The following is a 22,085-nucleotide window of genomic DNA, read 5'->3' on the forward strand; positions in this document are numbered from 1 at the left end:
GGGCACAAAGCTTGAAGTCACAGAAAAACAGGATGCAGAAAGAAGAGGACCTTGAGGAAAGCTTGTAGCAGCAAAGTCCTATGAAGTAGCCTGTGAATCATCACACGCTACCTTATAATGAAGCCCCATCTACTTCGGACAAAAATCTCATGTTGTGTCTCATCCATTTCATGGCTGTGCAACACCAGTCACTCAAATTTGTTAGTACAACTCTGACCTCCAAATACCACCTTTGGATATCTTTTGCCCCACTCTTATTTCTATGTGCTTTGGTGGAAGGGTAGCATAATGCCACTTAGTATAAAATGTGCATGCACTGGTAAGAACATAATAAAGGTTTTGTTGTGCTGCTGTGTAGCTGAGCCAGGACATGAGACAATGCTGAGAACACTTCACTAAGGTAGACAAAAATAATTTCTCACAGGTCAGCTCATTAAGAATGCTACTGTAGTATGGGGGAAAAACTGGCTCCCGAGTTACATTTTTCCTTTCCTTTTCTACTTTTTTTTGTTGTTGTTCTGTGGGGGGAGACGAACCAAATATACTTAATGAGGTTTGGCATGAAAAATGATACTTATTTCTTCCTTCATATTATTCTCTACAAAAATAGAGCTGAGCGAGCAAGGAAGACTACCTGGCAAACAAATGAGTATGCTCAGAGAGAATTGACAATTACGAGAGAAAAGAAGAGGCCAAAATAACACTTCCCACTGTCCCCTGCCCCTTCCTTGAGATAAAGCAAGCATTAGGACACAGGGGGGCCATGGAGTAGGAGCAGCAGGAGATCCCTGAGGTTTTCTTAAAGCCACATGGGTGAGTGAACCTATACCCAGCAGTTACAGCTGGGAGTTGCTTTTGGTCTTTCTTTTTTAAAAAAGCAAACAAACATTTTCACCTGGAAACCTTTCTTTACCAAATCATTTTCTATACTCTTTTGCACGACAAGGAGCCTGTACTCCTAGTGGTTTCTATCCTATTTGCGCTGTCACTATGCAAAGTGGCCAAAATGGAATTAGTATGGTGAGTTGACGTGGAGCTCCCTGGCCATCAGAGTGACTTTGAAGTATTTTACCCCTGAGGTTACATACCTCTGCTAAAACATCAATTTGTGGTCTGGGTGATACAATGTTAGTATTCTGGTGTCATTGGTGAAGAGTGCCAAAAGGTGCTTTGAGCTGTGTGGCAGGCTGGTATAGCTTACAGTATTTTCTTTGTTGGCAGAGCTGCCCTACGAAATCCCTGCCTCTCCATCCCATTCTCTGCCCTAGACGGTCATTCCTATGGTTGTGATGTAGTTTGCTCTGTAGTGCTAATTGAGTTTGTGAGATTTTGTCTGACTTAGGACAAAATAAGAGAGTTTTTTGAAATTCACATTACTTCAGGATGTAGTGTAAGCACACTACGCTCTAGTGAGCAAGTACTTATTGGTTTGGAAAAGACTGAATTTGATCCTGCAAGTAATCCACTATCACAGGTTTATTTTGTTTAGAAAAGGTTTTAAAAAGCAGTAAGTTGATTAGACCATTCTCCAAGATGTCCTCCTACTCCACACAATACCTGCAGGGTAATGAGAGAACTCCTTTTTTCTTCCCTGTTAGGAAAAAAAGGGGGAAGAACTGTCCATCTTATGGGCCCCTTTCTTTTTCACATGGCTGTCAGTTATCAGATCTCTGTCATATGAGAAGGAATGGAAGTTTCTCACGCAAGTGAGAAAAGCATAACTTCCCAGACAGTCCGCTGGACTTCAGCAAAACTAGGGAAGAACTAACATTTTTCCTGGCAAATTGAATAGAAATCTCATGTTACTTTCTCTCCTTATTTTTGAATCTGTAATACTTGAATAGGTTGAAACAAATTTGAATAGATGAAACAAATTCACTTTGACTCTAAATGGTAGCACAACTATTTTAAACAGCTAAATACAAAATGAACTCTCTTACTTGCAGCAGTTTGAAGATAATTTTCCCTGGTTCTGCTTCATGAAACTATGCCATATTCACCACAAAGTTTAGTTTCTTCAATTTCATTTTGCCTTCGTGTCTTAAGAATAAGGCTTTCCTAAAAGCTAATAGTATCTTGCAATTTTTTTTTCGTTTGGTTTGCCTGAGTAACTAGAGGAACGAAAGGAAAGCAAATATGTTTCGACAGTGGCATCTAGTGGCCAAACACTTCCCGTGTAATGAAACCATAAAAGAAGACTGCTATTTTCCAGGGAAGAAATGCTCTTTAGGATAGTCTGCCATGGGAAGTTAAAAAAAAAAAAAAAAAAAAGCATAAGGACCACGCATTTGTTTTGTGGGAAACTGGTATTTTGAGTGGAGAATGTCTTCTGCGTTAGTGTTGCTAATAGGAACTAGTCAACTAGCAGGATATTTTAAAAATTATAAGGAAAAAATAAAAGGCATTCTTTTCTGTTTCCATGTAGCTTCTCTTGGCTTGTGTTTATGCTACCGTGCTCTGGTGTGTCCGTGTGACTGCAAAAATCCATCCTACCAGCCATGAACATGTTGATCACCAAGGTTGATTCATCATCTCTCTCAGAGTAAGTACTCCTTGGTCAGAAGAAAAGTGTACCTATACACAGCATACGTGGCTGCCCAGCAGCACTAGAGAGTTCAGAGTGAATGTAACTATAGGAGTGGGCTTGATTTTTGAGGGGAAAATATTTGTGAAAATTTGATACCGCTATGAGTGCAGTGAAATATGCAACAATTGAATTCCTTAGGCTCTGTTTTTTACAGGTTTTAATCTGAGGCTCAAGAACAAGGTTGCTATATTCATAGAATCATAGAATGGTTTGAGTTGGAAGGGACCTTTAAGATCCTCTAGCTCTAACCCCTGCTATAGGCAGGGACACCTTCCATTAAACCAGGTTGCTCAAAGCCGCATCCAGCCTGACCTTGAATGCTTCCAGGGAGGGGGCATCCACAACCTTGCTGGGCAACCCATTCCAGTGTCTCACCACCCTCACATGAAAGAATTTCTTCCTAATATCTAGTCTAAATATACCCTCTTCCAGTTTAAAACTATTAGGGTTGTTCAATCCACAATGTTTCAAAAACATTTACAATCTTTTGGCTTATAGTTCTTCTAAAACACCATTCTATTGGTAGTATGTTAACTAGGCGTTCACACTGCACCAACCAGTGCTAGAAGAGGAGACAGAAATCCAGTCTTTGTACATGGAAACAAAAAAAAAAATTAACAGAAACAAGTACATTGACTTGGGATTACTTCATCAAAGCTTACAGATCAGCATAGTGTATGAAATTAATCAAGAATTATGCATCACATTTGTAAAACCTGAATAAATCAAGCAAATGATCATTTCCATAATGTCCTAATCAACCACTTCACCTAATTTTATTTTCAATGAACTCTGAGTAGTATATGAAAATTTTAATGGAAAAATACTCATAAATTGTCAGTAACTATGGCTATGGTTATAGAAAAATACAGTATATATTTATGCACTGCAAAATAGCAGTTCAAAGATAATGCCACTGCTTGAGTTTTGCAGCTAGAGTCCTCAGCAGAAAGTCAAACAGATGAATCAAAGTTGACATCTACAACCAAAACTCCATAAAGATTTCTTTTTAGAATATTCTATGTATTTCCTGATTATTGTTGAGAATATAATATAAATATGCGTGATCTTAAAGTGGGTCTAGATGATAGCTGTCTATGTTGGAATTACCTGAAAGGCAAACCAAAACTTTTAAATTAAGGTCCGCCTCCCAGTTTGGCATAGCTTTGTTTTAAAATTTCTACAGAAAGAAACTCTACACATGCCTTTCATAGTTTCACTTGCATCTTTGTTTGTAATTTTATCATATACTATGGCAAAAGTGATACTCAAATTTTAAGTACTAATATATACCATTTCTTATACAGCCTTTCATTCACAGATTTCAACACAACTTAGGCAACCAAAAGCATAAACCACCCTATTTTGCAGTGGAGTCAATGGTCAGACAGGGGACAATTTAAAGCAGGTAACTTAAATTCCTGTTTTGAACAGTCCTATCTGAGGAGCCTATTATCTCTGATTCTGCATGGAGACAGAACGTGCTGGGAGTGACTCAGTACGCAGTGAGTCACTGGCACAGCTGAAATTAGCTCAAGAAAACTGCCTGAAGTCTTTAGACACTCAACAAGCTCTTGAGGTTTTATTGCAAAATTACTCTGCTAACCCTGTGAGCTACCAAGCAAACAGTATCTGTGGTGTCATCTGAGTGCCGAGGAGTTTGTAGTCGGTAGATGGCACTGCAAGGTAAGTGCAAAGGTGCGTGCTAGTTGTGGAGATTTTCTGTACATTCTCTGCAATTCTGTACAAAGCTATGGACAGTGCCTTGTTGTATACAGCTTGTATAGCTTGTGACTAACGCTCATTTCTGGGTCTGTGGGTTAGCATAGTAACAGAAAATAGACTCTGAATGTCAGGAATGCTCTCAAGGTCTAATTAGACAAACTGCAGATCTTAAAGATGTCAGACTATCTGACATGCCATGGCTACATAGAAGTTCCCAGCCTTGCCAGATGAAGAATCTGCTTTGCTTAAGCTTGCTAAGTGAAAGCTCTTGGATACTCACCACATCTTCATCTCCTACTTTACTTTCACAGGGGAACACTGAAGTAGTCTGAGTAGACCTCAGGGAGAGTCCATATGTTACCATCCTCCTTTCCTTTCCATTCCATTTTATCCTCAGACTTCTCCACACTTTTCTCAGGTGGTATTATGGAATTTAGTACACCTGTCTCTCTGAGTTTCTTGATAGAGTTTCTTAATGCAAGATGAATATATGCTTTATAAATTTGGAGATACATTACTGGGGTATATACATAAAAAAAAATAAATTTCTTGTGTGCGACTCTGATAAATAAGTAGTTTGGTTTTTTTTGCATGGCAAAGCAAAAATCTTCCCTGTGAAGAGGTCTTATCTTCCACTGTTAGCTCTCTAACGCAAATTCCCAAATGCTTTATACTCTTCTGCTCTTTTCAAGTTTATAAAATGGAAAGATCACGAGGAATTTATTTAGTATAAAAAGAAAATAAGCCTGGAGTTGATTAATTTTTTTCCTCAGCAGAAAGTATTACTGCTGCCAATAAGAATTATTACTCAAGGCTCCAGAGGACACTGGTAATAATTAGGCCAGCTGAGGCATATAAATAGAAATGTGAAAGAAGAAATCCATCACTAGACACTTAACTGTAGCTGAAAAAGAGTAATTATTTCCTTTTTGATATAGACTGAACTTTTAGATTACTGGCTGATAAAAGTAATTGCTATCTTTTTTTCAACATTCAGAATCAATTTTAATAGTCTGTTATGAGATTGTTACAGTGACAGCACAAAGTACAGAATACATTTCTTCCTTACTGTGACTTATACCTTCTCCGCTAAGTACTCCCTCAGCCTTAAGCTTGGGACAGTAGACAAGCAACAGAATTTTATGTCAGTATTTCTGAAGACTTCACTGGAAGACTGGAAAGGATTCATAGCTTGCCAGAAGGATGCTTAATGGGATAATGTCCACCCTACAGCCTGATCTTCCCTAGCCTTAAGTAAGCATACACATTTGAAGCATAGTCAACCTATAACCCCCTCAACTATCAATGAATTGAGATGCATGCTAACAAAAAAATACACTCCATAGGTTAATTGAGCCTCTCAAAATGGATGTTGTTGCCCTTTCCATTTTTTTGAGGGATTTTCAACCGCAAATCTAAAACTGCTATAAAAGGTCACAGTGATGGTGAGAGACACATTTTTTCCTGTGACAATAACATGTTGATTTATGATAATTCAGAACTTTCTGCCACAGACTGGGGAAAAAAAATAGTTTTGAACGGTCAGGCATGTACTACACGCATCAAGTATTCACAAATCTGGCTGTTGGACCATCCACTTAGAAAAGATTCTTTAGTGTCTTGATAAACAACAAAACCAATAATTTAAACAGAGGTTCAAGTTAAACTGTTCTTGTTTTATAACAAGTTACATTATCATCTCAATACACCTCTGCAAATCAAACTACATCATCCTCATCCTGTGAACAGCATTCACTAGTTGTCCGCTTTGCAGAGCTGAAACAAAATAGCAGGAATTTCTTTTACTGGCCTATGAGCTGGGAACAATTAGAAAAGCCTCAACAATAAACAATAGGTAAAGCAGTTAATATCCTGTTTTTCTATTTTTTTTAAAAAACCTGCTAAAAGACTGCTGTTTCTTCTGTCAACGTTTTGTCTGACCCAGCTGAATGTATCAGGTCCTATTCTTGTATTCTTCACAGATGTACTCTGAGTTGTATGAAAGAACCTGAAGGGTACTCCAGCTTGTTAAAAATTACTTTTCCCATATAGAATCTACTATGGTTGTCTTGGACCTTGTTCTCCTTTAAGGCTCTTGATCTCTCTGCTGCTCTATTTACCTCTGCAGAGGATGCCTGCCTCAGCTATTAGTTTGAATTCATTATTGTACAACAAAGCACTGTTTATGGCTGACTTCAGCTGTATTTGGACCTCCTTATCTCCCCAGATGGTCATTACTGTTCATAGGCCAGCTGGCAGCATACTTGTGGCAAGGCCACCTCTAAAACATGCTCATGACTGAAGAAGAAAAAAGCTATCACTAGGAAAATAACACACAAATAAATTTCACACAGCATGCAAGGTTAGTTACAAAGGGGACTGACTGCTGGAAAACTGAACCTCTGGTACAGTGAAATACAGAAAGCAGACCTCAGAGTTCATGTTAACTTGGTCAGATGAGATGGATAAAAATGCCTGTGATTCACCAATATAAAACTTCTACTCTTTTACTCTTTTTATTTTCTCCATTTGGATGATGCTGATGAATATACACATTTTTTTCTACTCCATATGTTTTGAGATTAAAGAATAGCTAAGCTGTTTCAAACTCCTTCGTGCTTGCACCACTTCTGGGATAAAACTGTGTCTTTGAAGATGAAATTGTCTTTGCCAATTTATGTGTTTGTTCAAAAATATTAATACAGTCCATCTTTCTATTTTGGAAGTGATCTGTGATTTTTTTTTTCTTTTACTCTGCATTTTACTTTAGGTATCACCTATCTTGGTTCCTGGCTTCCCACCCTAAAATGTTAACCTTGAATCCTGTTTCAGATTAATCTGTGATGTGTGTCTCCTATTACATCATCCAAAACATGAATTAAAAAGTGGAACTGAATCGAGCCCTCATGGAGTTTACCATGGGTAATCTCTTTGGAAGAAAATTTTTCAAATCCTTGTGCCATACCAAGCTTGTGGGGTGAAAAGCCTCACAAAAACTAAGCTGTATCATAGCGAGCACTTGCTGTGTCAGGGTGAGTTACACTGACTTCAGGAAATCTGTCTCAATAAAGCCCTTTGGTGCTTTCTCCCACTTCGTTGTTTTCTAAGGGTCTGTTGGCAGGTTACTGAGTGATTGCTGTTTGAGTTCCCCAGGGAGGTGATGCCCTGCCAGAAATTTTCCTCATGGCCAGAGACGCTGCATTGCAACTGGCACTTCTAGCTGTGTGGCCACAATTTTCCTTTCCTCAGAAAGACTGACAAGAAAACTGGATTGGACTGGACTGCATTGGAACTCAGTTGTTTTCCCTTCCACCTGCTCCTTCTCGACACACCACCCCCTTGCTCGCAACGCCACGCACACTAAATCCATACAACACTAGCACCCGCCATTTTGATTAAACTCCCCCATCGCTCAGGAATCCGCGCCTCGGCAGTGACGCCATCGCGGCAGGTCCCGCCCCCTCCAAACTCCTCCCGCCTCGACTTGTCATTCAATCCAGGCTCCGCCATGAGGGGCGGAGCCTAGTCAGCAGTCGCAACCAATCGGCACGGGAGGTGCGGCGGCGCTGCGGCCAATCGGCTGTTTCCTTCTTCGGGGGTGCGGTGTCCCTATGCCCTGCTCCGCTGGCAGGGGCTTGTCGCCGCCGCCACCGCTTGAGGTGCAGCGGTAGCTCTCGCGGCCTGGCCCTGCTTTTGCTCTGTTTTCACTGAGGATGAGCTCCTGCGGTGCTCAGCGCGCGTCCCGCCCTGCCCGCCCGAGTCCATTCATCTAGCGACTGGTGAGGGGCGGGCCGCGACCTGCTGATGTGTCCGGAGGGAGCCGGGCTGGGGGGAGGGCGGCGGCGCGGCTCATCCCTGCCGGGCAGTGGCTGAGGGGGTAGGGCCGCGGGTAACGGGTAGGCAGCCTTGTGCTCTGGCAGCGGCCTCTGGTTTCCCTAGCTGGAGGTTCCTGTGCCGCCTGCTTACTGCCGGCCCTCTCGGTGGCGGTGCCCGCAGCGGTTCTTTCTCTGAGCAGCAGCACCGAGGGGCTGACATCTCGTCGTTGGCTCGAGAGGATATTTCCATGCCGACCTGTTAGGGCCAGCTGCCCGATTTTTGGCACCCGGCTCTTCTTTTGCTGACGTGGTCAGTGGAGTTGTCGGTCTGTATGGACACTGACCGCAACATGTGGTTTACAGAAATAAATAAATATTAAATCACCTGTCTGGGTGCTCTTTAAAAGTGCTTTACCGAAGGTCTTAACCTGATGTATTTATCTGACATAGCTTTAAGTATCGTAAATTCTAGGAAGCATTTTCTCCCCATTGCTCTTTTGTTGTGAGACAAATAAGCTGCACATCTAGAGCAGGGTCCCAGTATGTTGTGGAAATGTCCGTAACTGCAGGCTCTGTACTCTGTTACCACTTCCTGTATGTTTTCCCTTTTTGATAGTGTTACTAAACATGGGCAGCTTTCAGTATTTCCAGAAAGCCTGTGCACAGCGGGGGGTTGCAACTAGATGATCTTTAAGGTCACTTCCAACATAAGCTATTTTACGATTCTAGAAGCAAAGCATAGTATTTCACAGTTTGTCATCTATGTGCTGTTAAGATAGATACCTTGTTCTTTCTGATGAATAAACTTGCTCTGAAGTGTTGTAGCCGTTTTTAGCAATCAGTGGTACGTGTTTGTTTGACAAGTGTGTTTGCCTTCAATTCAGAGTGTTGGCACTGTCAGAAGCAAATGGACTAGAGTTGTTGGTCTTCTCTTAAAAGAAGAGCTTTTGTCAAAAGAGCTGAATCACTAATTGTTTCCTTCTGATAAGGATTATGCTGTCATCACTGTGAAGATGGAAGCTGCAGAGAATCTGAGAACCTCTGGAGGCCACCTCCTGCAGGGCTTCTGGGTGGTGGCAGAGTCCCTAGGCTATTAAAGGAAGCAGCTTGGGTCTGTCATGGCAGAGGAACGTAGCAGGCGTAGTGGAACCCATTGCTTTCTAGATGGAGTTGGATATTGTTCGTTGTTTTACTTGTAGGCAGGTCATATCTAAAACTTGCTGGGTTGCTTGTCTAGTCAATTTTGAGAATATCTGTGGGTAGTGTTATTTGCATTCAGCTTATCATTTGAAAGTACTTCCTGATAAATGATCTTACATGAAATTTGAAGGAGTGACTACTTATCCTGCTGTCAGGGGTAATAGATGGATTTCTCTTCATGCAGTAACCTTGTCTGAGGACTCCATGTGGTCTGCAGAAAACACAGCTGAGAAATAAAATAGATGCAGTTTGCTTAGCCTCTACTCACAGATTGTTTTGTAAACCTTTTGAGTTCTAGTTCCTTTTTTCACAATTCTTTTCTGTTTATCAGCTTCTCTTAAAACTTGATATCTGAGCTAGAGGTACAGTTCTATCTGATGCTTTGTGTATTGAGAACAGAAAATCTCTTAATTTCTATGTCTTGTGAATGCAATACCCCTGTAGAATAGTTGAGATAGAGCAGTGTTTTTAGAGTTCTGTCTGGGGCCATCTTATTTCCAAATTACCCAAGATACTGTATAACTTAGATTTCCCCTTTTTTTGCTTGTATACTCTATCATGTTTTCCCCTATAGAATATATTTATATTCAAATAATATTGTTCAAGGGGTTATAAAACATGCAGAGGGTTTCTGAATAGGTTAAACACTCTATTGATATGTAATCTCATGAATAGGAATTAATAGTCTTATTGTTCTTTAGAGGCTTGGTCAGTGTGCTGCTTGTAGCTGAAAGGTGTGTTTGATATTTATCTAGGAGTTCATCTGTGTTCAGTGGCTTCTTGCAATGCATCCTTAAGGCTACGCTGTTTAGCATCAGTGCTACCTACAATTGTTATATTACCATTTAGCTTCAGTTTGGTCTTTGGTCTCATTCTAAGCTACTTTAATATTTATTAGTGAAAGCTGTCTTTAGGTAAGACTTTAATCAACAGAAAACCCTGGAAAATCAGTAACATGCTAGCAAACAAAATCTTCGGCTTATGGAACTAAAGCTATGTTATTTTTAATTTTTATTAGCTTAATAATCAAGTAGTCTGTTTGTAAAGTTTGGTTTGGGGACAAGTATTTTCAGCATTACTGTGCTGTTATGGCTACACATCCTTTGTGATGTTATGAAACAAGTCTGAATGGACCAACTTGGAGAACATTGTTAGATGTCAGCATACTTGTTCAAAAATGAAAACATCAACAACAAAAAAACCACCCTGGAAATCTTTAAGAATTCAGAATGCCCTTATAAGGCTGGATTTGCCTCGTTGAAGTGTATGACGTTGCCTGTTGTTAATCTTCATGTAAGCTTCTAGCAACTTATTGTCAAACCGAAAAGTAGATCAATTTGGTGCCTTTAAGGCCACATAATTTATGTTATTAAAAAAATAAGAGGATTATTAGAGTTGACAAGAAAACTTCAGGCTTCTTTTTTTTTTAATGGAAAATAGAAACTCCTACTTTTGTTGTAGGAGAGCCAAATATTGGGTAATTTTTTCACTAACTACATCCTAGATCTAGTTAAAATTTAGAAAGAAATTAATACCACTTAAATAAATCCCTCCAAAACCGTGAATGGGATGAGGGCAGGTTATGCTAATTTAATGATCAAATAAGGTATTGAGAAATATGTTTGTACTCAAACAGCCAGGAGCTGGGTGCCAAAGCAGTGCACCTAATTTGTCAATGGAGTTACTGTAATGCAGTGCACATAGAAGATGCTAAACCAGCAATCTGTCCTAAAGTAGCAGTGAATTCTTGTCAGAATTTCTTTTTCTAGTTCTCTCTTTCATTTCTGTGCCAGGACCATTGTCTCCTGTGCTTTTAGGACCAGAGAAACACAACAGCAGTTACTGTGCACTGCTTTGGTGTGGTGTTCACATCTATGTTAGTTGGATTTTGGTAGGTACAATACTGAGGATAGGCTTTTCTCAGGAAGAAATCTGAAAGACCATGCGAATTCTAGTATTAAATGTGCCTCCTAGTTTGGCAGCTTCAGTGTCTCTTTCTGGCATCCAGCGTATGATAGGATTTGTTACCCTTTTCTTCTGTCAGCACCCCTGTGCTTTTAAGCCAGGAGCAAACAAACTCTGTGGAAAAAAGAAGGAAATTCGGGAACGTGTTAGTTGAGAATGTGATCTTACAGGTGTGTAAGTGAGCAGTCTGGTATTTTCCTTCTTCCATTAGCTTGTGATCTCTCTGTGCTGACTGTCAGTGTTCTAGGCATCACAAAAACTTTGCTGTGTATGCTCTGCCTTTGATGCATTTGGCTTCTGAAAGACAGTGCCTAAGAAACACTTGTAGTAGGAGCTGCCTCTTTACTGGCATTTCTGCTGTTTCTACCTAATTGTTATGAGATTTCTTGTTGCCAGAATGTAATTGATCATATGTGCTTATTTATTCTGGGAAGCATCTTAGGTAACAAAAGAGCTAAACAGAACCTTTGGACTAAAAGACTGCTAACCTACCAGAAAGTGGCTGGGTGAATGTGCTGTCCAGGAGGAGGTCTGACACCTGTGGTGTGGTGCTGCTTTGTCCTCTCTGGGGAAGAGCTGAGTGGGAGGGCTCTACCTACTCACTTCCAGGAGGCCATATACCACAAAGACTTCATTACTGCTTAGAAACTGCCTCTGGCTTGGTTGTAATCCTTTAAATTTTCTTGTACTGTAAGCATGCGTGTTAAGTCTTTTGGAGAAAATGCAGAAAACCACTTGCTGCAGAAAGAAAGAAAAAACCTGAGATAGACTGAGTATATTTCCAATTCCTCATTTTTTTGGGGGGTGTGTGAACACTTTTCTATAATTAAAACGTTAATTGAGTGTCACAGTGTTATCGGTATTCCACATCACCATGGAACTGTGACCTTAAAAAGAATTTGAATTCCAACCCATTGTGTAACAAAAATGTTTAAAGGTTGATGATCTTATTTGCCTATTTGTCTTTCAATAATTACAGCATTAGGAAAATGCTAGTATTATAACATGAATATAGTTAGTGATGAGAGGTCTACAGAAATAGCTGCAAATAAAAAGCAAACATATAGCCAAAGGCATCATATACTCTTGCCACTGAAGTTCCAAGTTTAAAAAAATTCTGATAGTCTTCACGTTTTGAGCTTCCTTTAAGTGCTGATGATTCAGCTGGGACTTCATGTACTAGAACTAAGCATTTGTAACACCACTTACAAGGTTTTCACACAGAAGTGAGCATTGCTTCACAATTTTAAAGTTTTAAGATTTCACTTAAGGACCTACTTCCTATGTAAAAATAGTCAGATATGATTATTAACTCATTTCAGGTGTAATAACATGACTGTGCTATTGATGTCTCAGTCTTTGTTGAAGAGGGTTGAAAACTTGAACGACGGCCTTCTGTCTCGAAACTCAAGGAGTATATGTCAATGTACTAATGGAGTATCTATTGTTGTGTGTCTGTAGTAAGGAGGGCTGGGTTAGAGTGACTTATAAAGAAATAATTCACATAGTTGTAGTATCATCATAATGGAATTACTGCGTGGTAGTCAGGACTTCATTTGGGTGTTCGGTCTCAGGCTAGAGCTCAGGTGCTTTAATGAGGCAGTTTTTCTTATTTGTGTGCTCATTTCTTGTAGTGTTTCTCATAGTGTAGTTTCTTTTTTTTTTTTTTTTTTTTTTTTTTTTTTTGGAACAAGGATGTTCTTCCTTCTGAATCATTTAGCCATGCAATTCAGTGGTGTAAACAGATGAGTATCAGCCCAAGGGATGGATGGTATGCCACGGGGCATGGCAGGACTGCTGCCTGGAGTGGTGGTGCCACTTCCTATCAGAGATTAGTCAGTTTTCTTTGTGACTTCTCTGAGTATTTCTTCTCAGTGCTTGTTGATTTTACTTTTCTTTCTTTGTAGCACTAATAGCAGTGTCTTAAAAATTAATATTATTGAAGATGTGCTTCACAAGGCATAAAATAAAATTCTTCTTCACAGCATGATTTTATTACCCGGTGAAGTATTGATAGTTTTTTTCCAATAGATATCCCAATATATTTTAGAATGGTTACTATTTAGAAGAGTTTGGTGCCCTGGGAATCTTGGCTGCCAACAGTAGTCACATGTCACACTTTGATTCCTTGGAGCAGCATCAGGCCATGTGCTTGAAATTAAAGCTTCATTTCAAGTCTGCGACAGTGGCTCACTTCATAATATAAGGTTTTAAAGAAGGTGGAAGGAGAAGTCCATACAGGTATGGGTTAAACTTTGTGCTATTGCAGAAGCTCGTGTACTGGTTGGAAAGCAGGGTGAACTTAAACTTACTGTGGCAAATGTAAGCTAAATGGTTGTGGTCATGTTTGGGCTCTGAGATATTTCTAAGTATTACTAATGGACAGGGATGAGGGACTAAATTATAGTGAATAAAAACTATTTTTTTCCCTAGTCTTTGAAATTGATTTGAAAGTACATAGTAAACAATTGTGATCTGTAGATTTCCATTCCAAGTATTTAATCTTTTCTGAATGAGTTAGAAAAATAACTGTCAGAGGCTTTGTCATCAGATGTTTAAATTAATGTCTTTGGATTAGACTTGTGCATTCAAGAGAAAAATTATCTTGAAAGTTTAGATTTCATTAGTTGTGTTTGCTCTGAACTTTGTAGCAATTGTCGATAATTCTTGAAATAGGAGGAATGGGGCTTATGTTTTCTTTTCCAGCCAAAGTAATTTTTCTGTGACATACCTTTGCAGATAGTGACATAGTAAAATATGGTTATGTGTTCAGTACCTGAAAAACAATGGAAGCGTGCTTTTAAAGGGGAGAGCAAGGAGTTTGGTGTGAGTGTGGTTAGGTTTACGTTGATTGCTGAGCTGGGAAAAGAACAGATTATTTTTTCTGAGGATTTGTTAACCGTTTTATTTATCCATCTTTCATGGCGGTGTTGCCTGACTTCTTTTGACATATTTTACTCAGGGTTTGAACAAGTTTAAACTGCAGTTCTAAGAGTGAGCAAAACCATCAAGAAGTTTGACATGGGATTTAATAGTACTTGACTCAGTTTGACACTGATGTGTGAAATGTAAGTGTGAAGTTCTTTGGGACTCAATACCAGTATGCACTATGCAGCGCATCAGTGATGTCTGTAGTTCACTTTTTCTAGTTTAAATGGTTTCATTTGTGATTTTTGTTCTGTCTGGTATTTATTTACAGTAACACTGTCAGTGGTTTATGGGCAGGTTCGGCCCGGTTCCGTGGGCAGGGGAACCCACAGACCCACACCCCAGGAAAAGGGAAAAGGGAAAAAGGGTGGGAAGATGGGCCTAAAAACAAAACAGCAGCGACGATCTGAGGAGAAACAAACTAATTTACTAAATAAGATATCGGAATGCAGAATAACACAATATAATATAGTATAATAAAATATAATTGGAATTGAAACTAACAAATAAAATGAGTGTCCAAAAACCAAAAGGTCTTACTCTAATGCTGGCAGAGAGACGGCTAGGGAGAGAGATGCTGCCAGGACAAGAAAGGGGACGTCCCGTGATATGTGAACAGTTTTTATCTTTCCCTCTGAACGGAAAACGGTAACAGAACAGCGAACAGTCCTCTGGGAAATGTAGTTCTTCTTCTCTTCTGAGAACCAGGTACCCGGCACTATCCACGATCCACAGAACTGGAGCATTAACTCTTTAACTCCCAGTGCACTACATGGTGTTATGATGTGGAATACTGATAACCAAAAATCATAAAACCATGACAACCACTTCAATATAACTGCATATTTTTAATAGCCTATGAGTGCTTCTGTCAGGTCTTGCTTACTTTTCATGAAGTACATGCCAAAGAAAGATGGTGTATTGAGCATATTCATAATGCATGTATATTAAAGTATACATATTTCATAGAATCATGGAATGGCCTGGGTTGAAAAGGACCTCAAAGATCATCGAGTTTCAATCCCCCTGCTGAATGCAGGGTCACCAACCACTAGACCAGGCTGCCCAGAGCCACGTCCAGCCTCGCCTTGAATTCCTCCAGGGACGGGGCATCCACAACCTCCTTGGGCAACCTGTTCCAGTGTGTCACCACCCTCTGAGTGAAAAACTTCCTCCTAATATCTAACCTAAATCTCCCCTGTCTCAGTTTAAAACCATTCCCCCTTGTCCTATTGCTATTCACCCTCGTGAACAATCGTTCCCCCTCCTGTTTATACGCTCCCTTCAAGTATTGGAAGGCCACAGTGAGGTCTCCCCGGAGCCTTCTCTTCTCCAAACTAAACAAACCCAGTTCCCTCAACCTTTCTTCATAGGAGAGGTGCTCCAGCCCTCTGAAGTATGTCTCATTCAAGTATTTAAGCCCCATAGTTCTTGCCCTACACATCCCCCCCACCCCAAAGATACCCGCATTTAAGTGTGCCCAGATGTGCTCCCCATCCAATCCAGAACTTCATTTCTTCCTACTGGTTCCAGGAGTTCTAGACCTTTGCCTTGCAGGCAGCCAGCAGTCTGAATTTGCATCTGTGTACAAGTTGCTTTTCTTGCCCCTCTTGCTGTCCTCCCTCTCACCATTGTCAGTAGCTCTGGAAATGGTAGAAAGGAACTCTGCTGTTCATTGTGCAGAAGAGACTTAGTAGGGAGATGGTGGGCTTTGTGGCCAAGAAGAGAACCTGGAGCAGCGGTAATCCTTTATTGCAGTGGCAAAGGGTGACTGTGGTGGTCCTCCCTCCTCCTGGGTGAGACTGACAGAGCCAAGATGTATTCAACGCCTGCTTGGGTTTCTTTTGTTTTGGTTATTTTTCTCCTCAGCAGTCCTTCCATTCAGTCCTTGCTTTCTGATAATTAATAAATTATTGGGGTCCTGAGGTGACTGGGAAAGGAAATTTCTGTTGTTGTTTTTTAGATTACTTTTTTTTTTCTGGTTCATCGCGTAGCCTCAAAGATATATGTCAAAGAAGGGGAGGAGTTAACTTTCAGGGCTGGGGTGGGGACGGGATTCATGTCTTTTTTGACTGGCTAAATGCCTGACTGTAAGCTCGAATGACATTAGACAAGTAAGTTAACCCTTGCTGCTTTACTCCTGTACTTGTAAGCTCTAGTATGATATACATTTAACTGTGTGCAGTTGATGGGGGAAAAGACTTTTTTTTTTAGTTGACTAATCTGTTCTGTTTTGTTCTTTTTCAGGTCTCCCTTGCAATTATGGAGTTTTAGAAGAATAAGGGAGTGTGGAGGGGGAATCCCCCTCTCCACACATAAGGTAGATAGTTCACTTTGGAATTTTCTATGGACAACGATATTTGTTATATATGATGGTGAAATAAGACTTCTTAAAATATATATTTTTAAGTATTTATTTGGATCAAGTGCCAAACATAACAATACAAAGATTTCTAATGGCAGCTCAATAAAACTGGATTTACATCTTTGGAACTACAAATTTTTAAAGGCACTATGTTGTATACTGAGTTGGAGTGCCTTGATATTCTTAATGGTTGTTCTCCTTAAGGAGAGGAGGAGCTTCTGAAGTGAAGATGAATTCTCTCATGCCAGACTGCACTTCTAAGTGTCGATCTCTACAGCATGCTTTGGATGTTATTTCTGTAGTAACCAGAGGAAGTGAAGGCCAGATCAAGGCCTTTCTCTCTTCTTACTGCTACAATGCTGCAACTATAAAGGATGCCTTTGGTAGAAACGTTCTACATCTTGCTTCATCCTGTGGCAAAAAAGGTGTGCTGGACTGGTTGGCTGAGACCAAAGGAGTGGATCTCTTGGCGAAGGACAAAGAGTCTGGATGGACAGCTTTGCACAGAAGTATATTTTATGGATACATTGATTGTGTTTTGTCCCTTCTGAAGGTGAGTAATTTGCAACTGCAGTTTTCTTTGTGTCTTGTATCGTTGTATCACTCATTGGAAAGTGATTTTCAAACTTGACTGAAAGCCTCTTTAAGGTTATCTTAGTACTGTATTTAGATCACAGTGCACTGATTTACTTGAAATTTGACTTTATATTCATGAAAGATGTCTGTCTTTACCTATTGAGAAATCCGCACTGAATAAGGATCCGTGGTCAGTTGTGGACTTCCCTGAAAGACTGGTTTGTGTGAACAGTATCAGGGTTAGAATCTTAAAAGTATAAAATGAACTTGATGTCAGACAAAAGATACTGCAAAAGTAGACTCTTCAGTCTATTATACCAATTAGTACTTTTTAAAGAACATAAAATATAAACTTGGGTGGATCTTATGTTTGAGAGAAAGGCAGTTCAAGATGTGCCACGTTTTATTAAATGTATTCTCATTTCATTTATATTTTAACCATGGCTTCCACTCAATTCCCTTTGTTCCTTCCTTGTTATTGCTGTTTCTTCCCCACCTCTTAGCAAGTTGTTTTTCATTTTTACTTCCTCATCCCTCTGTTCCTCCAATCCAAAGTACAGCAACAGGAAAATCTGCATTTGACTGAGATGTTCAGGCTTCCTTTAGCCATGTAAGAAAATAAATATTTGTAGTTCAGGTTGACTTGAAGAAAACTTTAAGGCAGAGATTTTTCCATTTTGAGTTCAGCCTTCTAATATTGCAGTGACTAGCAATCTGTAAGCATTAAACACTCTGCTTTCAAAAAGCAGTTTAAACAAAATGGTTGTGGATCCAGTAGTTCTTAATTATTAAAAATCTGATAACTGATAAATATGCATTTCATGTGTTGTACTCCTACGTAAGGAGGAGGTTTTCTCTAAGGTTGCTCAAAGTGAATGTTTTTATGAGAATTGTGGGTGGTTCTGTTTTCTATAAAACTGGCAACTGTATATGTGATGTTTGAAAAGGTATCTAATCCTCTAGTGTGTGTATGTGTCTCTGTATCTTTGATATTTGCTTGCAGGAGGCCTTTAGTGTTTTTCCCAAATGTATTTTACTTTTTTATCAGTTGCATGACTGTGTGACGTCTTTATGATAGGTGGCTCTGTTGGTATTCCTCTAAGAAGAAAAATGAGTCATGGGGAGTGCTCTGCCTTCTGCTTTCTTAACTGAAGTCTCTCTGCTATGCAATGTTATTAAAAGCATGTGTTAAGGTATTACAGCAATGACAGAAAGAGATTATAGAATGGTCATGAAATAGCTGAGCTAGAGGGGGACCTTGGAGTAATTGTCTAGTCCAAACATCTGTTCTCCGATGTTTTAACACCAATTCAATAAAAATGTTTATATGTTTAATGGAATTTCTTGTATTTAAATTTATGCCCACTGCCACTATGCTCATGACTAGATACCACTGGTAACTCCTCTTCCACTGCCTCCAGTTGTGTATGTTTTATACACGTTGTTAAGATCTGCTCCCTGAACTTTCTCTATGTTAAGCATCCTAGATCTCTTGGGCTCTCCTCATATATGATAGCTCAGACATCATCCACATGTCTTTTAAGTACCTTCAGGACTGGAGACTCCACCACTTTTCTGGGCTGCATGTTTAAATGTTTGACCACCCTCTCAGTGAAGATACTCTTCCTGATACGCGATCTAAGCCTCCTCTGGCTCAGCTTGAGAGTCTCTCTTTGTGCCTTACCACTTGTCACCTTGCTGCAGCCTACTTTCAGGTAGTTGTAGAGAGCAATGAGGTCTCTGCTCAGGGAGGTCTCCTCCTTCCTTTTCTCCAGACTGCAGCTTGTTATTGCAGCGACCAAAAGGAAAAATCTTGTGTTGCCTGTTGTCATATAATGACGTTAGGAGAAGGCTCTTTACTAAGGGAGTGGTTGGGCACTGGAACAGACTCCCTAGGGCGGTGGTCACAGCCGCAGGCTACCGGAGTTCACAAAGAGTTTGGACAGTGCTCTCAGACATAGGATTTGAATTTTAGGTGGTACTGTGCAAAACCAGGAGTTGGACTTAGTGATCTTTGTGGGTCCCCTCCAACTCAGGATGTTCAGTTATTGCTGTTTACTTCCTTAAAACCAATGCCGGTAGCACCTTTTTTTTTTTTTTTTTTTAATTGAGAGCACTGTATATGTATGTATGTATATAGAATATCTACACCCATCTACAAGAAAGGTCGGAAGGAAGATTTGGGGAACTACGGGTCAGTCAGTCTGACCTCAGTATTGGGGAAGGTCATGGAGCAGATCGTCCTGACTGCAATTATGTGGCATGTGCAAGACAGCCAGGAAATCAGGCCCAGTTGGCATGGGTTTTTGAAAGGAAGGTCCTGCTTGACCACTTGATCTCCTTCTATGAGCAGATGATCCACCTAGTGGATGAAGGAAAGGCTGCGAATGCAATCTCCCTAGACTTTAGTAAAGCATTTGACTCTGTCTCCCACAGTATTCTTCTCCTGGAGAAGTTGGCTGCCTGTGGCTTGGACAGGTACACTTCTTGCTGTGTGACAAAACTGTCTGGATGGGCAGGCCCAAAGAGTGGTGGTGAATGGAGTTAAATCCAGCTGGCAACTGGTCACGAGGGGTGTTCCCCAGGGGTCGATATTGGAGCCTATCCTGTTCAGTATCTTTATTGGTGGTCTAGATGAGGGGATTGAGTGCACTCTCAGTAAGTTTGCAGGTGGCACCTAGCTGGGAGGAGGTGTCAATCTGCCTGAAGGTAGGAAGGCCCTTTCAGAGGGGTCTGGATAGGCTGGATTGATAAGCTAAGGCCAATTGTATGAGCTTTAACAAGACCAAGTGCTGAGTTCTACGCTGCATGGAGGAGAAGGGTCTGGGAGTGTTCGTTGACAGCTGGCTGAACATGAGCCAGCAGTGTGCCCAAGTGGCCAAGAAGGCCAACAGCATCCTTGCTTTATCAGAAATAGTGTAGTCAGCAGGAGGAGGGAGGTGATCATCCCTCTGTACTAGGCACTGGTGAGGCTGCATCTCAAGTACTGTGTTCAGTTTTGGGCCCCTTACTACAGGAAAGACATTAAGGCCCTGGAGCATGCCCAAAAAAGAGCAATGAAGCTGGTGAGGGGTCTGGAGCACGAGACTTAAGAGCAGCATCTGGGGGAACTGGGATTGTTTAGTCTGGAGAAGAGGAGGCTCAGAGGAGACCTTACCACTCTCTGTAAGGGACGTTGTGGCGAGGTGGGGGGATCTCCCTCTTCTCTCATGTAACTAGTGATAGGACAAGAGGTAATAGCCTTTAATTATGCCAAGGGAGATTCAGGTTGGATATTAAGTAATGTTTCTTCTCAGAAGGAATGGTGAGGCATTGGAATAGTCTGCCCAGGTAGGTCATGGAGTCACTGTCCCTGGAGGCTTTCAAGAAAAGGGAAACCATAACCCATTAATGCTTTTTGCTTTTGAAACGACCTCACTGCTATTTTGTTTGTCTGTTTGTGCCCTTGTCTTTTTTTCTCAGCATCTGTGAACTACCGTTCCTTATTTGTTTTAAAAACCATAGTAGGTGGGTTTTTACTTTTAATCCCACTTCTCTAGCTTGTCAAAACTATTTTTTTTTAAAACTGGACAGTATAAGAAAATGTATTCTTCAAAATTGGTAAATGCTTTTTTTTTTTTTAATAAATGCTTGCCCTTCCGAGATGGCAGTGCTTTAACTTGAAGTGAGTTTTCTCTGTGTTTCTGATTACATCTTGTTACTCAATCAGTACAATAAAATTCAAGTTAATGAATTAACATGAAATATATGTAGTTGAACAAAATTACACTATTGATGTGGCATTTTTTGCCTGAGATCTATTCACAACTGACTAGAAAGATTTGGAAGATTTTCTTTTCTCAAATTTAAAGATCAATTAAAGTTGTATGTAGCTTCTTAAATGGTTACCTGACTTTTTCAAGCAGAAGAGTTAATTTTAATTTTTCCCTCTTTCCGCTTCTCTCCTTCTCTTTCAGCATGGTGTTAGTCTGTACATTCAGGATAAAGAAGGCTTATCAGCCTTGGACCTTGTGATGAAAGACAGACCAGTCCATGTGGTGTTCAAGAAAACTGGTAGGAAATAAATTAAATTGTATTTTACAAGGAGATCTTATTCAACATCTTAATGTATGTACCAGTGTAGACAGAGTGTTTTCTTTTTCTAATTAGAACAGTATAGATTATCAGATTTCTTAGGATGTTGGGTCACTAGTGTCCATAAAACAGCAGGTGCTGGCAGTAGACACAAGATTTGTGTATGAAACAAAAATGAACAAATAATGACTGGCTTAGAGGTTTGAAGGAAGGAACTAACAAACAAACAAAACAAATGAAGGCAAGCAGTTTAATAGGTCGCCCAGAGATTTTCTGGAGACTCTGTCCCTGGATGTATTTGAAACCTGAAAAAGGCATGGTTCCAGGCAACAAGCTCTATCTGATCGTGCTTGAGCAGGAGGACTTGAACTAGATGGTTTCCGGAGATGCCTTCCAAACATTCCAGGATCTTTATGTGAGTTCAAGCTGTCAGAGACACTATCAAGTTACCAAAGACAATGTCTTTGAATTCAGTACACTGGTTTACATCACTTCTGTATCTTCTGCAAAAAGTAGGGGAATGTGTTCTTGGATCTTCAGAATACTTTTAAGGTAAGATAACTTGATATAAGTTAGCTATTGTCACTCTAAATACATCTCCAAATAGGAAATGAGCATGTGGGAATAACTGAGTGCATAATCTTTTGTTTTTAGTGCTGTTTTATACTTCTTGTACCCTTTTCTTCTTGTCTCCAGTCTTTTCATCTTGTTTCCAGTCAATTTAAGTGGCTTTGGTTGTGCAAATCCTGTTTCATATATTAATTTAACATTTGAATATGGTAAACTCCTGTAATCCTTATAATAGTTGCATAAGATGATCAAATGTGCATTTTAATAGTTTCCTATTCAT

General features: G+C 40.1%; 1 protein-coding gene across 3 annotated transcripts in view; it reads left to right on the plus strand.

Moving 5' to 3' along the window:
- The window catches only part of IBTK (inhibitor of Bruton tyrosine kinase), a 58,575-nt gene continuing 44,385 nt past the window's right edge, over window positions 7,896-22,085 (plus strand). For 2 of the 3 annotated variants that reach the window (XR_002436633.1, XM_021390674.1), the window contains exons 1-2: window positions 16,815-17,138; window positions 21,118-21,214. Coding sequence is in view for 2 of the 3 variants with exons in the window: in XM_021390674.1 (XP_021246349.1) it covers window positions 16,815-17,138; window positions 21,118-21,214 (421 nt within the window). In the remaining variant the exon portion in view is untranslated. Of the gene's footprint in view, window positions 8,092-16,467; window positions 17,139-21,117; window positions 21,215-22,085 lie in introns of those variants that run through there. The other variant, XM_021390673.1, reaches the window with a different exon arrangement.

The sequence above is a fragment of the Numida meleagris genome, chromosome 3 (genome assembly GCF_002078875.1).
Source record: "Numida meleagris isolate 19003 breed g44 Domestic line chromosome 3, NumMel1.0, whole genome shotgun sequence".
Taxonomy (NCBI): Eukaryota; Metazoa; Chordata; class Aves; order Galliformes; family Numididae; genus Numida; species Numida meleagris.